Source organism: Lissotriton helveticus, chromosome 11 (assembly GCF_964261635.1).
Source record: "Lissotriton helveticus chromosome 11, aLisHel1.1, whole genome shotgun sequence".
Classification (NCBI taxonomy): domain Eukaryota; kingdom Metazoa; phylum Chordata; class Amphibia; order Caudata; family Salamandridae; genus Lissotriton; species Lissotriton helveticus.
Window position 1 is genome coordinate 358,619,570 of NC_136072.1, and position 18,872 is coordinate 358,638,441.

Consider the following 18,872-nt stretch of genomic DNA (forward strand, 5'->3'; position numbering starts at 1 on the left):
CCCTCACTCCCCTCACCCTCCACCCCCTCACCCTAACACCCCCCTCACCTTCAAACCCCCTCACACTCACACACCTTCTCACCCTCACACACCCTCTCACCCTCACACACCCTCTCACCCACCCTCACCCTCACACCCCTCACATTCCCTCACCCTCACACCCCCTCACCCTCACACCATCATCCTCACCCTCACACTCATACCCCCTCACCCTCTAACCCCCTCACCTCACTCACCCTCATACCCCCTCACCCTCACACATCCCCTCACCCTCAAACACCCTCTCACCCTCACACACCCTCTCACCCTCACCCTCACACACCCTCTCACCCACCCTCACCCTCACACCCCCTCGCCCTCACACCCCCCTCATCCTCACACACCCTCACACCCTCACCCTCACACACCCTCACACACCCTCTCCCTCACCCTCTCCCTCACACCCCCTCTTACTCTCACACCCCCTTGGCCTCACACCCCCTGACTCACCCTCACACACACCCTCACCCTCACACCCCCTCACCCTCACTCCCCCTAACACCCTCACCCTCACACACACCCTCACACCCCCTCACACCAACACCCCCTCACACCCCCTCACCCCACACCCTCACCCTCACACACCCTCACCCTCACACCCCCTCACCCCCACACCCATCACCCTCACCCTCACACCCCCTCACATCCCCTCACCCTCGCACCACCTCATCCTCACACCCTCACCCTCACACCCTCACTCTCACAACCCCACATCCTCACACCCCCTCACCTTCACACCCCCTCACCCTCACACCCCCACACCCTCACAAACCCCCTCACCCTCACACCCCCTCGCACCCTCACCTTCATACACCCCCTCACACACCCTCACTCTCACACAACCTCACACACCCTCACCCCTTCACACCCCCTCACCCTCACACCCTCACCCTCACACCCCCTCACCCTCACAACCCCTCACCCTCACATCCTCACCCACATCACCCTCACCCCTGTCACCCCCATCCTCACACGCCCTCACACCCTCACACACCCTCACCCTCAACCCTTCACCCTCACACCCTCACACTCCCTCACACTCCCTCACACTCCCTCTCCCCCTTCACAACCCCACACCCTCACCCTCACACCCCCTCGCCTTCACACCCCCTCACCCTCACAACCCCTCACACTCACACCCCCACACCCCCACACACACCCTCACCCTCACACCCCCTCATCCTCACACCCCTCACCTCACACACCCACTTACACCCCCACCCCCTCACATACACCCTCACCCTCACACCCCCTCACCCTCACACTCACCCTCACACCCCTTCACTCTCACCCCCTCACCTTCACACCCTCACCCTCACACACCCTCTCACCCTCACACACCCTCTCACCCACCCTCACCCAAACACCCCCTCACCCTCACACACCCTCACCCTCACACACCCTCACACCCTCACCCTCACACACCCTCACCCTCACACCTCTTGCCCTCACCACTCACACCCCGTCACTCTCACACCCCCTCACCCTCACACACCCTCACCCTCATACACCCTCACTCACCCTCTCACCCTCACACACCCTCTCACCCTCACACCCCCGGACCCTCACACACCCTCACCCTCACACCCTCACCCTCACACCCCCTCACCCTCACACAGTCACACACCCTCACACACCCTCTCACTCTCACTCACCCTCACACACCCACACACACCCTAACCAGCAAAGCATAACAAAACATAGCATAGCATAACACAGCATAGCATAACAAAACACAGCATAGCATAACAAAACACAGCATAGCATAACAAAACAAAGCATAGGATAGCAAAACAAAACATAGCATAACAAAACAAAACATAGCATAGCAAAACACAACAAAGCATAGCATAGCATAAAACACACAACAAAACATAGCATACCATAACAAAACATAGCATAACAAAACAAAGCATAGCATAACATAACAAAGCATAGCAAAACAAAACATAGAATAGCATAACAAAACACAACAAAACATAGCAGAACAAAACATCGCATAAGATAACAAAACATAGCATAACATAACAAAACAAAGCATAGCATAACAAAGCATAGCATAACAGAACATAGCAAAACACAACAAAACATAGCATAGCATAACAAAACACCAGAAAACATAGCATACATATTAAAACATAGCATAGCAAAACATAGCATAGCATAACAAAACACGACAAAACATAGCATAGCATAACAAAACACAACATAGTATAGCATAAAAAAGCTTAGCATAGCATATCATAACACAACAAAACAGCATAGCATAACAAAACATAGCATAGTGTAACTAAGCATAGCATAGCAAAACACAACGAAACATAGCATAGCGTAACAAAACACAACAAAACATAGCATAGCATAACAAAACAAAGCATAGGATAGCAAAACTAAACAGAGCATAGCAGATCAAAACAAAGCATAGGATAGCAAAACAAAACATAGCATAGCATAACAAAACATAGCATAACATAACAAAACATAGCATAACAAAACACAACAAAACATAGCATAACAAAACACAACAAAACATAGCATAACAAAACATAGCAAAACACATCAAAACATAGCATAGCAAAACAAAACATGGCATAGCGAAACAAAACATATAATAGCATAGCAAAAATTAGCATAGCATACCAAACACAACAAAACAAAGCATAGCATAGCATAGCAAAGCAAATCATAGCATAATAAAACACAACACAACATAGCATATCATAACAAAACATAGCATAGCATAACAAAGCATAGCATAGCAAAACATAGCATAGCATAACAAAACATAGCATAGCATAACAAAACACAGCATAGCATAGCATAACAAGTCAAAGCATAGGATAGCAAAACATAGCATAGCATAGCATAACAAAACAAAAAATAGGAGAGCAAAACAAAACATAGCATAGCATATAGCATCACTTAGCACTGCCACAGCATCACTCAGGGGCACCACAACATCACTATGCGCTACCACAGCATCACTGAACGCCACAGCATCACTCGTTCGCCATCACAACATCACTCAGCGCCACCACAGCGTCAATCTGTGCAACCATTCAACAACAACTGGTTCAAATATGTTCTCTCAATGTTTCAAGCTTTATTACAAATGTAACAATAATATGTTAATATTTCACTTCTTTTCTTGGATTTTCGTCACAATAAAATACACTGAACATAATCTTCACAAAAGTTATTTACTAAAGTTTAAGCTATTGCCATTATAAATTACAATACCTTTTATTTAAGTATTCATTAATAAAAAAAATTAAAAGCCATTGTTTTTTGTAATATCAATACATGTAAGTCACGTAAATACAACACATATTGCATTACTAATGCTGTAGGTGTCAAGTCAAGTCAAAGATAGCTTTATTCGAATTCATATAAAATCATAAAAGCACATACAAAACAGTTTAAACAGTTTAAAATTCAGTTATACATTAGATACAGAACAAAATATATAACAGAATAAAAGACTGCGTACTCGGACTTCATTGATAATACATTTAGTACAACTATACTACTCATGAACAGGAAAACACTGCAGCCTCGTACTAAAATCTTTTTTTACAGTACAGAATTTCATTTAACCCATGGTTGATCTGCATCTAATTATACATTTTAAAAACTTTGATACAGCATTTATAGTCATTGCGTACTGCAACAGAAGGATCTTGAATAGGGCCGGTCTACATTGTCTTAGGCCCCAAGTCTTTGACAAAGGTATTAAATACCTTGTCCTTCCCCATGCATAGTATTTACAGAAAAAGATACAATGAATTGTTGATTGTACGGAAGAGTCGTCGCATAGGCAATTATTTAGGTTTTTAGACCAGTCATTTATGACTGGAAAGGTAACCAGCCTAAAATAACTGCCCATTCTCAACCGAGCTAATAACATTCTATCATAGCTAGACTGCTCAGGGGATAAGTAGAACTGTAAACCAGGACCCTGCAATAATAAATGGTGTTGAATAACAGAGGCCTTCTTCCCCTCCACGAGCCAGTGTTGATCGTCCAAAAAAGCAGAACATAATTCCTTTAAAGTTTTTTGAGAGATAGAGGATAATAGTACGGGCGAGTTAAAGAACTCAGGATGCCCTAACTTTGTTAAAAAATCCTTAATATAGGAAAGCCACTGAATGTTTTTGGACCTCTCAAGTTTCATACTGTCCGCAATGATTGCCCTGTTAAAAATGGTTTCAGTAGAAGTCCATATCTTGTGCCAAAGCAGCACTGGACTAATCCTAATTAGATCCGATATATATACCAGGGCGAGTTCTTTATGATAGACATGGGTTGAGGTAGACTTAGGGACGGCTAACAAATATCGAAGAAAAGCATTTTCTTTTGCTTGGATATCCTGCCAATTACCAATGCCCCAAATGCCGGCCCCGTATATGGCAGTTGACACGCATTTGGCTTTGTAAATATCAAGCAAAATGCTTGTAGGCCTACCTCCTAGCTTATTGGCGAACTGTTTTAATGCGCCAATAGCGCGTGAAAAAGCTATATTCCTGGTGGTAATAGCTGTAGTCCAAGTTCCTTTTTTATTAAAAACAACCCCCAAATAAGAAAAAGTATTGGTGGTTTCTATCCTTGACTGATCTAAAAAGGTGTTACAAGAAACATTATTTTTTGATGAGCAGCACATGGTAAAAGTTTTCCCAATGTTAATCTTAAGGCCCCTAGATCCCATATATACAGAGAAGCTAGCTTGCTTTGGAGGCCTATTTGGGTTCTTGCCATGATAACCACATCATCAGCGTACAATAAAATAGGGACTGCAGCACCATCAATTTGAGGGTAGTCCACATCTAATTTAAGTAGGTGTTCTGCAACACTATTAATATAAAGGTTAAAAAGAAAAGGTGCCATGATGCAACCTTGTCGTATGCCTTTCATAATTTGAAAATTTCCTGTGCATTCGCCTTTCTTGCCATAGCGCACCTTTGCCCCTGCACCTCTGTATAATTCTTTAAGAAAGTTAAGAATATTTACGTCAACCCCAAGGCGTATTAGAGTGTCCCACAAGACGTCGTGACTCAGACAGTCAAATGCTGAACTAAGGTCAACAAACGTCATAAATAATCTGCCCTTCTTTACCACCATGTATTTGTTTGTTAGCATTGCTAGGTTAAGCCCTTGTTCGACAGTGCCCAGGCCTGGCTTAAACCCGTACTGGAATTTCGATAGTACGCCTTCGATCTTGGCCCATACCTGTAATCTGTTCAATAGAACTCTGCCTGCTACTTTCATTAAGGAGTCAAGCAGCGAAATGGGCCAATAACATTTTGGGTCGTTACGATCGCCCTTCTTAAAAATGGGCACTACAATCGCATCCTGCCAAGTGGGAAGAAAACCTCTATAATTACAACTATCAAGCACATTTGTCAGAAGTGGTGCCCATAGGGTAATATTATCCTTATAAATGTCAATTGGAATGCCATCTGGGCCTGGGGCTTTGCTATTTGAACTGTCTGTGATGGCCAATTCCACCTCCGACATGGAGAAAACTATCTCCAGCGGAAACAAAGTAGGAGGGGCAGTTTCTCTGGCTACCATCTGATCTATATTTGGACTTGCTATACTAACCAGGTCATCTTTCTTATAAAGCTCGTTAAAATGATTGACCCATACAGTCTCCTCTACGGCAATCTCTATCAAGTCGCAGCTCCTCTCAGAAAAGAAGGGCGCATTTACCGCTCTCCAGAAGGCGGAGTTATCTCTCAAGGAACATGCCTTAAGCAGAGCTTCCCAAGCAGCCTCTTTTAGTTCATTTTTCCGTTTGTGCACAGCAGATTTGTAATATGCTCTGGCAATCCTTATCTCAGGCATGTTTTTAGGCGTTTTTTTAAAGTTTGTTTTAATTCAGAGTGTGCCTTACTACACTCAGAGTTGAACCAGCCCTCAGCCTTGTGTCTCACCCCTTCCCGTGCAGTTCCTCTTAATTTGCTGCGAATTTGCGAAGTGATTTTCTGGAAAGCTGCAATAACCTCAGTTTGATTGGGGTTTTCCGCAAGGCAAATCAAAAAATCAGAGAGGTGGTCCGTTACTAAGGAATGCAGAAAACTTTTAGGATCAACTTTACTCCATTTTACTGAGTAGCCATTAGTTCTATTCAGAGAAATCTCGTGGCTATATAGATTTTCAACTGCATTTGGTACATGTCTGCCGCTCAACCCGCTACCGAACTTTGAACTAATCGGGAAGTGATCACTAAATGCAATGTCCTCTGTTTTAAATGACAGAACATTGCAATGATAACTTGAGGTGACCAAAATATAATGAATAACAGACTGTGATCCCCGTCCGTTAAATGTAGTTTGAAAATTAACCTGGGGATCACAGAGCTCATTTGCGAAACCTAAGTCCCCCTCAAAGAGTAAGTTATTAAACAGATTCCCGAGCGTAGAATGCTCAAAGTGAGTACAGGGATCTCCCTTAAGGTTAAGCATACCACATATATCTGTGTTTCTATGGGGACAAAGATGACAGTTAAAGTCCCCCATCACTATAGCACACCTTCCTTCTTGCTCAGATCTAGTTTCACTGCATAATACATGGATCAACTCTTCCACGACCCTTTTTTGCTCGTCCCTTGGGATATTATTATAAAGGTTTATCAGAGTGATACGCTGGTTGCCTCCTGCCAAAAGTGAGAGTGCCTGATAGTAAAAGTTTCCCCTGCTGGTTAAACACTTTACTGTTAGATTAACTGTATTACATATAAAAGTGCATAAACCACCTGAGCACCTACCCCTACTAGACTGCTGCTCTGGAGTAAAATAAGTGCGGTAGCCATTTAGATGTATCTCGGACTGTTCCCAGCACTCCTGGAAGCAGATTAAATCATAGTTGTCAATGAATGCTAGGAAAATAGGATCCTTTATTTTGCTTGACAAACCAGCTATATTCCATAATAATAAGGCCATCCCTCCCCTTTGGTCAACCCGTGGAGTTCCTGTGGCAACTATTGAAGAAATAACCTTAGGGTTACCGTCTATCTGAGCCACGGGTGCTGTGCAATCGCCTGTGCCCCCTATTTCTTCGCCTGAGTAATTAAGCTAAATCAACACTTTTCCTTCCTCATCTCTAGTGTGATTAGTGGTTATAATGTCAAGGCTATCTATCAGCTTAGCTATTTGTCAAAGTGTAATGGGAGCTACAATTTTATCTTTATTCCTTACCTCGGGTGTGATATTAATATTACCATTGACCGCCCATTCTGATCTACTGGTAGGCATGGTAGAGCACACCCACCCTCTCTTCTGAGATCCGTTGATCGTTGACCGTCAGTCAACCATCTCAAGGCAGCTGAAACTGTTGGCCAACGGAATTCCACCCCAGTTATCCCTGAAAGCTAGGTCCCTATTATGGTTTTCCCCCCACTCCCCCTGGGCTCCACCCCAATCTCGATGCCCTACTCTATGCCAGTTCCCATCAAAGCCTAAGTCATGATTAAAACGGCTCCTAGGGGGTTAGAAGAAAGAGAGTCGTTTCGTTTCTATGCCATCATGCCTACCTTGCATGCTCCATGAGCATATGTATTCGACTGTATGTGGATCCTCAAAATTAATCAGGACACAATCACCTTGTATGATTTTCCTCTCATGTCCCACCCAGGGCACTCTACGTACCATTAGGATCTTGATCGAGCAATGAGGCGGCAATGGCCGATTTAAATTAAGCCAATGTTGGACCTTGTTTTTTAAAGACCAGCTAGGTTCTTCCACGGCGTCTGCAAGTTCCGGGACCCCCGTCATGACCACTATGTAAGAACTTGCCTCAGGCGGGAGATTAATCACATGTCTCCTGTCTGGGGCTTCCTTGTTCTCATTCCCTTTAGGGTGCAAGGTAGAGACCCTGGGTGAATTAACCCTCTGTCTGATAGGCGCGGCAAGATCTTTAGGTTTATCCGCAACCTTCTTAGCTGGGGCTGTTATAGCCTTTGGTTTTGCACTAGCCATTGGGGCTGGTGGGTTTGTTGTTACTTGATCTACAGATTTGGGATTGCTAGATTTGTTACCCCCTACTTTTATTGGCTCATGAATTTTTGGATTCTTGGAGAAAGCACATAGATCAGCTAGCTGTTTTTCTATATGTATTAATCTTGTCTCAATCGGGGAGAAGTAATTTTTTAGAAGCTCTCCCATTTTTAAGAAAAGTAGGCTATCAACCTCATCATTTACGCTTTCCCAAATCAGGCTAGGACTAGTGGAAGCTTCTACATTTCCTGTACTCGTCACATCCTTTATCACTTGAATACGGGATTCGTCATTCCCTGTGTGTAGAATTTCATCGGATCCTTCCCCTTTCTTTTTGTGTGGATCAGTTGCCTTCATCTTTTTTGTCTTGGATTTTTTTTAGGATAGTCCCCTCCCTTCTTCCCCTCAGCTGACTAGTGCTTATGTCATCTGGAGTAATATTAATAACTAGTTCAGGGGTCTTTTCTAATTCCAGACTTAGTTGAGAGTCGGTTAATAGACGGGTCGTGGATAAATCCACCATATTTGGCCGACTATGCACATTGGCGCGAGCTACTAAACAATCCACTTCCCTAACTTGCTGGGGGGTTTTAGCTAGTGCAAAGTGACCCATAGACGATCTTTTTGCCAAGGCGAGATCTTGGGATACTCTGCGCTCCATAAGGGTAATGCCTTGGTCTGTGACTGAGTTTGCCCTTATGATAAAATTGTCTAGCGTGCCTGTTAACAAAGCCCCCCCTGCAGCCGTTTTACTCCTACTTCCACGAGTAGACATAGTGGGAAGATGAAGACAGTGGGCAATGGCAAGTCAACACAATTGAAATATGACTACAGTAAGAAGAGACTTTTACATACATACAAATTCATGCGATGACAGGAGTTAGAGGGGGGGCCCGGTCCGGTCTCCCTCGGTCTTTAACAGGCTTAAACGGGCCCGCCCTTGGCCCGGGCTTCGCCCGGCGCGCGCCCGCGTGCGTCCCGCGTGCGCGGATACGGAGGAGTCTAAATAGCGGAAGGTGTGGGCGGGAAGAGGACCAGCTGCGGCAGATCACAAGCCGCACTGCACGCTGGTCCTCGCAGTCCCGCAGTAGGGCAGTGAGGTGAGCACCTACTCCAGCTCCGACGCTCTCTCCCAGTTCAGCAGCCCCCAAGCACTTTCAGTCTTGCCACCACGAGCGGCTCCTGCGTAGCGGGGGCCGCGAGATGCAACGTCCTTAAATGCCCTTAAATGCCCGAAGTCCGGCAATCTCCGCAAACACCAGCTCTCTCCCTCTGAGGCGAAGGACAAACGACACCAGGTAGGCGGAGGCCGCAGAAGAATTAATCCAGGCGGAAGGTGGGGCGGGAAGAGGACTAGCTGCGGCAGATCACAAGCCGCACTGCACGCTGGTCCTCGCAGTCCAGCGGTAGGACAGTGAGGTGAGCGCCTACTCCAGCTCCGACGCTCTCTCCCAGTTCAGCAGCCCCGAGCACTTTCAATCTTGCCACCACGAGCGGCACCCGCGTTGCGGGGGCCGCGAGATGCAACGTCTATAAATGCCCTTAAATGCCCGAAGTCCGGCAATCTCCGCAAACACCAGCTCTCTCCCTCTGAGGCGAAGGACAAACGTCACATTTACGAAAGTTATAACTATTGGCATTGTAAATGACAAAGCTATTAATTTCTCTATTTTCAAAAAGAAAACATAAATAAAAAATGTGTCATTTACAATACCAATAGCTCAAACTTTCCTAATGCGAGACCTATTGCATTGCATATGCTTGTTTTAACTATTATTAGGTTACACTATTTATTTGGCACAGGTTTAACTAGGGACTAGGGACACACCTTTAGAAAATAGCCCCAGAGAGAAGAGAGAATGAGTGAAGCTGCAAATGGAGCCGGTACAGGATATTTGCGTACCAACATCCAATTTAACACTGTACACAAGCAGCATTCTTTGTTGCCTTTCTGCTTTGTGGGTGCAATGAAATTTGGGCCCGAGCAGAGCAACTATATATACGAAAATCTGTTCATAACAAAACTATTATCTATTCAAACTAATATTCTGGGGGCACACTGTACATCCAGATGATCTGCTATAAACACTGACCTTTTTTTAATACTTATTTATGAACATTTACTTTCTGTTAAAAGTAGCACAAGGCTGCGTACAATGAATTGTCAGTAACTGTCCTGAGAGAATGAGGCAGTCTTTGTTAAATGCTCAAAAGGTACTTTTGCTGTGTTTATAAACAGACTATGCAAAAACATGTTTTCAAAATTATTGTGCGTCATCACTATGAGGGTTTTCAACGGTGGCAGATTAGGAGAGAAAACCCGTGGAAATATGAGAAAACCAGGGACAGGAAAAGGGGTCTGCATATTTGCACACTCAAAATCGTGCTGACACAATCAGAACGTTCTGATGACTGAATCTCTGGTTTGTGAGAGGAAAGAAATAGTAAGCAACGCATGCCTAAAAGTCTTGTCCAGATAAAAACTGTTTAATATCCATTTACTCTAATACTGTGGGGTATAGGCACCTCTGAAAGGAGGCTGAACAATGGACAGCATTCATAATCACAGTTATCTTGCACTTGGTTGTCGCTTTGTACTACTTTTTGACACCAGGTTGATGTCTGCTTGATAGCACTTGCAATCACAGCATTATCACTCCGTACTATGTTTAACTCTATGTTGGGTAGGGGCACAGTTTGTATGGCCTGACCAACAGGTTCTCGACCAATGACATGTAGATTCTCTGTAAATGCTTTCGACCTCAACTGCTTCACAGTAGCTGCAACAATGCTTTGACTCCACCAGCTCTACGGAGATCCCCAGGAGTCAAAAGGGTTCTATCACTGTCAACTGGCAAAACAGTACACCTGCGACTACCTGTTACATTTTGATAAAATGTAAATGGCATATTTCTAAAGTATTTCAGTTGCTATAGCATAATGGTACCATGTAGTAGCGCAGTAGTTATTTTCTTAAGCTCAGTATGTATTTTAACTGCTTTATAATGGCTTTTCTGTGCGTTCCCATGTTAAAGTACTTCATTTGACTAACACAAATTCATCATTTTAAGAAGGATTCAGCAGAAATTGTAACTTTGCTCTCGTACTGAGTTTTCCCCATTTTAATATTTGTTGTGTTTTTTTCTGCAGAGTGGGCTACTTTTGCTTTAGGTCCTGGACATGGTATTCAGTTAAAATCTGGGCGATTGGTAGTCCCAGCCTACACCTACCACATTGACTGCACACAGTGCTTCGGAACATTGTGCAAGACAACACCACATTCCTTCACCTTCTACAGTGATGATCACGGCAGGAACTGGAGGTTCGGTGACTTCATACCCAATCTGGAGACAGTAGAATGCCAAGTGGTATCAGTGGATGAGGAAGATGGGACTAATGTTTTGTACTGCAACGCCCGCAGCCCCTTGGGCTTCAGAGTGCAGGCCCTCAGCACAGATGGTGGAGCGGGATTCCACTCAGGACAGCTGGTACAGAAGCTCATTGAGTCCCAAAATGGATGTCATGGCAGTATTATTGGATTTCCAGCACCTTTTGCCTTCAATAAAACACATTCTCACAATGTTTGGACTTCCAGTGATCAGAAAATCTTGACTCTCTATACAGAACTGGAAAGATTGTACAATGTTTGCTATGATGGCCAAACCAAGTACCCTGAGTGTCAGTCAACTAAAATATTGTGCAACCGGCTTTTTGGAAAACCGGAAAAGAAGCAGACAAGTGCTGTTGAAGAATGTCCATGCAGTCTCTGTGCTAAATCGTTGCAAGATACTACCTGTATAGATGTAGAAGATTCAGAGAATTCGGGTGAGAATATTGTTGGTGACAGTACCACTCGGGTTACAGCTCATAAAGAAACTGTCTGTGAAAATTTCCCTGTCACAGACCGTCTTCCTGACACCACTTTTTTCAGATTTCCTTGTAGATTTCAGAGTAATAAAAAAGTAATACCAAGCACCGGGGCCAATACATTGTTTCAAACTCCAACGTGGGTGCTATATTGTCATCCAACTAGTCCCACATCGCGTGTAAACTTGGGGGTCTATCTCAGTACATTTCCCAGAGATGCAGATAGCTGGACTGAGCCCTGGATTATTTATGAAGGTCCCAGTGCCTATTCTGATTTGGCATACATTGAGTTACCATCTAGTTTATCATCATCCATTATGACTCCTACCATAGCCTTTGCTTGTCTGTTTGAAAATGGTACCAGGTCCCCCTATGAGCAAATCTCCTTCAGCATCTTCACACTATATGAAGTAATGCAGAATATTCCAAGGAAATCTACTTTTGGGATGCCTGGAAGCCAACCTGTGAACTCCAGAAACAGAGTGGCCCAGGATATCCACAAAAAAGCCACCTCTGAAGTGATCCATGATGTCTCCTTAAAGTCCACTTCTCAGAGGTCTCAGAGCATGTGTCTTAAATCTACAACCCGGAAGATCATGAAAGAAGTCATGGAATCCAGCCAGGAAGAATGTTTGGATATTCCTGTAAACTATACCTCAGGGGCATTCCAGAACAACCATGCAAAATCTACAAATACAATGAGACAGACCACTCCTTTGAGAGTGACTCCTTGCATAATGCAGAACATCTCTTACATGCTTCATAAAATTCCCAAAGGAAACAACTGTGAAATCATCCAGGTTGTCCCCATAAAAGTCTCTGGTAAGAAGAAAAATGACATCAAGAGCAGCTGTAATACTAAACTGAGTAAGAGCATCACCCAATCAACAACTCCATCACTCAAAAAAACACATATATGGAATGCAACAAGTGAGTGCCTCTTGTTCTAAATTGCTAGGTAGGGAATCATTTCTTTAGATGATATAAAAATTAAGAACATGGACAGCTACAGTAGAAGAGATGGATGGGTGATTTCAGTGCACATCTGCATTTCTCTCTAAAGCTATTGGCACATATTCAATACTGCATCCTACCATTCAAACTAAGGCCCTCATTGTGTGTGGCCTGTTAGTACAGTTTTATGCAGAAATGGCTGTTTTTGCACAAAATGGCATTATCATTACCACAGGTGCTAAACCCACACCTTTTTCCTACAACAAATTCTCTAGGGGAACCCTAGAGGATTTTGTCCATAGAAAAAGGCCCAGTATTATGGGTCCACATATAGAAATGGGATCAATAGAAATTATTTCTGCATGCTATCCCCCATTCCATACATATCTATAGAGGTTCAATCAATCAACGGGTGGCTAGGCAATTAAGGCGCACTCCTCCATGTACCCAAAGTGTTAAATAACAGACAAGTAGCTCATAAAATTGGTACTCAAAGGGAGAAAAAAGAGGCTCATAACTCTTTTAACAAATCCACACAGATTCCATTAATAAACACTCCATAGCACCCAAAGTCATAGAAAAGGAAATAATCAAGCCCAATATTAAGTTCGAGTTCTTTATTGTAATCCTCAGAGCAGATCCATAGGCTCACTTCACTTCATAGCCACGTAAAGCCAAAACGTGTTTTGTCATGACAGGAAATCCGCCTTTGAATTCATCGGGGCTGCAATTAAATATATAGCTCTCTTACATAATATGAACAATCAGTTAGATCATTAACACAATCAACAAAAAATAATACAGTAAGCCATGTAGCCTTTAAATTGTACAAAAAGATAGCATCCAAGGAAACCAAGGCTACATGTGTATATTAAAGAAATACTTAATACACCACATTACAGTTATAATGTGAAAACCACAATTTTTTTGAAAACCTCAACTCTTATTCCCATCCACTGATGCTCAAATCCAAATTAATAAATTATCACCCACGTGTAGTATGTGCATGCCTCAGACATAATTGTCTTTTTCGAAATGTGAAATTGATCCATTTAAGTAAGTAAGTAATTTATTTTATTTGTACATGATTAATTAAAATCTTTACAAAACAGTAAAACATTGCTAACAATTGTTAAACGTTCATTATGCGCGGTTTCCTCAGTTTTACAAGTTTGATTAAAATCAGTTCATAATTGTCAATAAAATGTTTCGACGGTCATCAAACGCTCTTGTGTCTTTTTTCTGCTAAATCAAAAAACGTTACAACCCAACAGTTTAATTTTGTTTTGGTGGGTGCCTGGTGTCTTGATGGTATTTGACTAGCTTGGCTGGGATCCTTCTATTTAGGGCCCCAGCCTATCTGCTTTCCTCTCTAAATTCATACCATGTATTTTAGGTACATACCAAATTGGTTACTGGGTTACCCTGTGAGTCCCTGTATAGAGTACTTTAGGTACTAAGGGCATAGGTACCCCAGAGGCCTACCAGGGGCTGAAGCATGTATTATGCCACCCCTGGGAAGCCTTCCAAACTGACACCACAGGTCTGCAATGGCAGCCTGGGTAAGGTGGTGTAATCACCTCTTACTTAGAAATAGTATCCCTATATCTATATTTATATGTAGACACATATGAACCTATAAGTCACTCCTATGGCAGGCCTTGACAATCCTGGAAGCAGAGTGCTTGGTTTTGTGTGAGAGGGGTGCCCTAGCATGAGCTGAGCCTTCCTGCAGCTTTCGGAAGCATCTCCTTATAGCTGTTCTATGATACAGCCATACCATATACTCTTAAGTGCATTATAATCGTCGCGGTTAATGCTAACTTTGGTTTGGCTTTATCAAAACATGTCGTGTAAGGTGCCAACACTTTGGAATACTACCACCCCCCCGCAAGGTCTGGTGGCGGGGGTAGCATTCCACCCTTCTAGAGGGAGAAGACATGTAGTTACTGGTAAACCCGGTTAAAGTTAAACAGAGCCTCAGCATCACAAAATGGATGCTGCGGCCACAGACACGAGTCTGCCCTCCTGCTGCTGGACGAAACTCCAGCAGGGGAGGCCTGGACAATAGGTTTCCTGTCCAGGGAGGTGCTGGCACCTCCCCAGACAGGTTTTAATGTATTGGGGCAGGGTGGGTTGAATTTAGTGAATGCTTTTCAGACACTGCCTGGAGCACACAAGGTGCTCCATGCATTTCCCATTTCAAACCGGTTGCTGGGACACTCTGCCCCAGCTCTAGCGTGAAACCGGACAAAGGGGAAGGGGTGTAACCACCCCCTCCCCTGGCCCTCCCATAGGTGAGGCCATAGAGTTAGGCCATCCCCTATTTTTACTATAAAGATAGAACCCCAGTCCCTAGGACTTTAGATTGCCCTGGATGAAACTCTGCAACATATATCCTGGACCTTCGACATTCCATAATGAATGGAAAACGGAAGAATCTACCTTGTGGTCAAGGAGTGACCATCCTGTTCAAACATAGTACACAAACAAATGATGCCTAGGAAATAATTAACAACATTCTATTTCAAAAGGACGAGAGAAATAAATTATCCCTTCCTGCATGAAGTATATCACATCCACAAATCAATTCTATATTATTTCTAAACCTCCAAAACCAAACTAAATAACATAAACCAATTTCCTCGGTTACTCTTTTATATATATTTATTATTCGTTTTCTAGTTGCTGTTTTATTTTCTCATCAATTGGAAAAAGGTTTTTTTTGTTTCTCAAAACCATACATATATACAGAAAACAAACACATATATGTACATCACATTCCACACAATTATATTCACAATATATACATTAATACACTGAATGTTTTTATTTTTTTCATATGTTTTAGCCCAAATTTTTGAAAAAAGAATGCTTAATTAACGTAAAGCCAAGCATTCCTAAAAAACAAGATCTACCAAAGAAATGAAAAGGAGCCTAGCCGGTCTATATTATTTAAACCTATCTAATTTTAGTACTCCTTGTTGGTTTACTTATACAACGTAGACATTTTGAATGGTGTCTTCTTAGAAGTGTTGACGCGTTTCAGCCCATTGATTACAGGCCTCATCAGGACAAGGGCTATTAGTAATCCGTCATGGTCTACGACCTCCAACAGACTAGTATCATTTCTACAGCGTCTTCTATTCTATATTGTGGCAGCTAGAATGATCTGTGGCTCTCGGTGTAAATATTTCTTCTCAATTATCACTGTTTTTTTAGAAGTCTGAAAAGAGCTGTTCTCCCCTATAATGGAGGACCGCTGTACGTCGCTTTGTATTCACGAGAAAATCGTGTAGGTGGCAATCCTTCTGTGGAGTATTTAGCAAACACCGCTATGTAGGTCCGCTACACGCCATGCTGATTCTCCGGCGTTTGAAACAGGCACCAAGAAGCATCTTTGGTAGTCTGCATTTTCGAGGCTCCCGCCGCATCCCAAAGAATCTGCAACACAGGACATAGAGTTCCAGACATCTCTGAAGCTGACCTAAGCTCCCAGCAAAGCTGAGACCCATAGCTGACACGAGAGACGTGGGACAGGAACTGCTGGACATCCTACATCTTTGCAACTACACCTACTTCCCAAAGTTCCCCAAAGTTTTGCATTGGGGTATTTGAAGCCCCTGGCCCAAGCACCTTTTGCACTGACGCTCAGAGGCCTACACTTTACGAGTGTCCCAGGGGCTTGCTTTATGCATTTCCAGTTGAGGCTCATTTGCGGTTCCTAGTCCATTGGCTAGTGAGCCCCCACGTAGGGCGATCTTTGATTTCTTGAGCTTTTCTGGTTGCTTTAGATGTACTCTCAATTCTCCCGAAAGGAGAAGTTCCTCAGACCTTGCTGATCTGCACCACAGCCAATAGCAATATCCTGTGTGGATTGCATTTGCCAAGGCTTGTTGGGTCCAATCCAGACTCTGACACTGCAGTCAGCTATATCCTCTGTGGGACAGCTCGAATCCAGCTCCTGGTCATCATCAACGCCTCCTGATCCCCGTGGCCGAAGAGACAAGCTTCACCTTTTTCACCTGTAAGCACCCGACATCGCCTGGTATCTTCCTGTCGCCATCCTGGACACTGGCTAGTGACCTAGACTCTGTCCTCCCTGCTTTCAGGTTCTTCAGATCTTGGATCCACCCTTGGATCCATCTGAACACTTTTCCTCTGGTCGCCTGCAGCACTTCTTCGCAGCTCTGCATTGGAATCGACGACGAAACTTGACACCAAAAGGCACCTATGCACCCGGCTTCCCTGGGTGGGGTAACACAAGTACTCTGGTGCTCCCATGGGTCTTGACTCTCGAAATGCCTAAGTCCAAAAGGGTTCCATCGCAATTAACCTAGAAGTGTCCTTAATCTTTAAAATTGTAACTTGTTCCTTCGCCATAGAAAGTCAATGGTAACCCGTGGCTGTGTTTAGACACTGCACGTGTCTCCCGTGGGCCTCCTGCATCCTAACCTTTGGTTGTTCTTGGTAGCCCCAGCGATTCCACAGGCCCTAGGCCTGCTTTTTATTCCACTTGCGGTTCTTATACCACTATTTTAGTATACTGCGCAACTTATCGTATGCTAATTAAGTTCCTTGTATTGTACTTTTACCTCTGACCTCATAAAGAGATCATGGGGGTTGTGTTTAGAATAAATACATATATATTTGATATGTACCTTGTGTGGTGTGCTTTCATTTGATCATTCAAGAGATTATAATTGGTAAAACAACTTGCTTAACTCGCCTCTAAGTCTTAGCCTGAAGGCTGCTCTCCACAGCTACCACTAGGATAGCTTTCTATAAGGTTGACTTTACAACCTACCATCAATAAGGGTCATTTGGACTGGTGCAAGGTGCCCACTAGAATGGTGGACATTATATGCCAGACCAACTTCTCACATTGGTGTGCAGCATGTGGAATTACAGCTTGCATTGTTTTACCAGATAATCTTGAGAATACCATTTTGAAAAATCACTAAAGGTACCAGTAGGTACATATAAATCAAGCTTAAAATGCATAGGTTCTACTGAACTTAGAGGTTGTAGGTGTTAAGGGCTTAGCACACCCATACTACAACTCCTAGAGAGGTTTAGTAGGAAACCAAATAGTGTAGGTAGGTGCACACACCACACCACACTATTCATGGCTTTAAAAGCAGGACCTAGTGGGTCCCTGCCAGATGTCAGCCAAGGGCAAACATCTAAATATGACACTTACACCTTTCAAGAGTTATGGGGTCTGTGTGCCATAAGAAAATTGAAGCAAGGACAAAGTCCCACACCCAACACCTGATAGACCTATTAGTGTTAGTTGACTTGAAAAGAGTATCAGATCCTGATAGGCTAGGTAGTGGGGGTACGGTGCAACCATCACCTGAAGCGGATAATAGTGGGGAGCCCCACCAGAGCTCTGATGATGATGAAGAAACAGAGAAGCCAGTCATACATGGAGACGAAGAAGACCAAAATGGCCCACTCTTTGTCCCCTAGGTAGGGTTGGTGGTGGACCTAGAAGAGATAGATCCCCATCCAGGCAATCCCATCATTCTGGTTCATCTATGGGGTCTACTGCCTCTTCTCACAGGAGGAGAAATACCTCTCCTGAGAAGAGGGAGCATGAAGCTAGGATGAGAGAATCCAAGCTTAGGATAAGGAGACAAGAAGTAGCCTTAAAAAAAGAGACCCTAGCTCTTGAAAGAGAGAGAAAAAAGTTGGGACTAGAGTCTCATGGTGGCAGCAATATCCCTAGTGGTAGGGATAGGTCTTTTGACCATAGAAACCTAAGTAAGATTGTCCCTCTCTACAAGAGTGGGGATGACATCCACAAATTGATTCCTGCCCTGGAGAGGGCCTGCAAAGTACAGAAGGTACACCAGGAGCAGTGGGCAGCAATGTTATGGCTTTCCTTTGCAGACAAAGGAAGGGGCAAGCTCCTCACTGTCAGAGAAGAGGAGGCTGATAATTACAAAGTCCAGAAGAGTGTCCTGATAGATGGGTTTGGCTTAACCACTGAACAGTATAGGTTGCAGTTCA

At 43.8% G+C, this 18,872-nt stretch overlaps 1 protein-coding gene across 1 annotated transcript in view; it reads left to right on the forward strand.

The window, feature by feature from the left end:
- Positions 1-12,850, forward strand: part of LOC144790793 (sialidase-4-like) — a 293,689-nt gene extending 280,839 nt beyond the window's left edge. Inside the window, exons 4-5 of the mRNA XM_078665480.1 lie at positions 11,184-11,614; positions 11,984-12,850. Coding sequence (XP_078521606.1) covers positions 11,184-11,614; positions 11,984-12,850 — 1,298 coding nt within the window. The remainder of the gene's footprint in view (positions 1-11,183; positions 11,615-11,983) is intronic.
- The last annotated feature ends 6,022 nt before the right edge of the window (positions 12,851-18,872 follow it).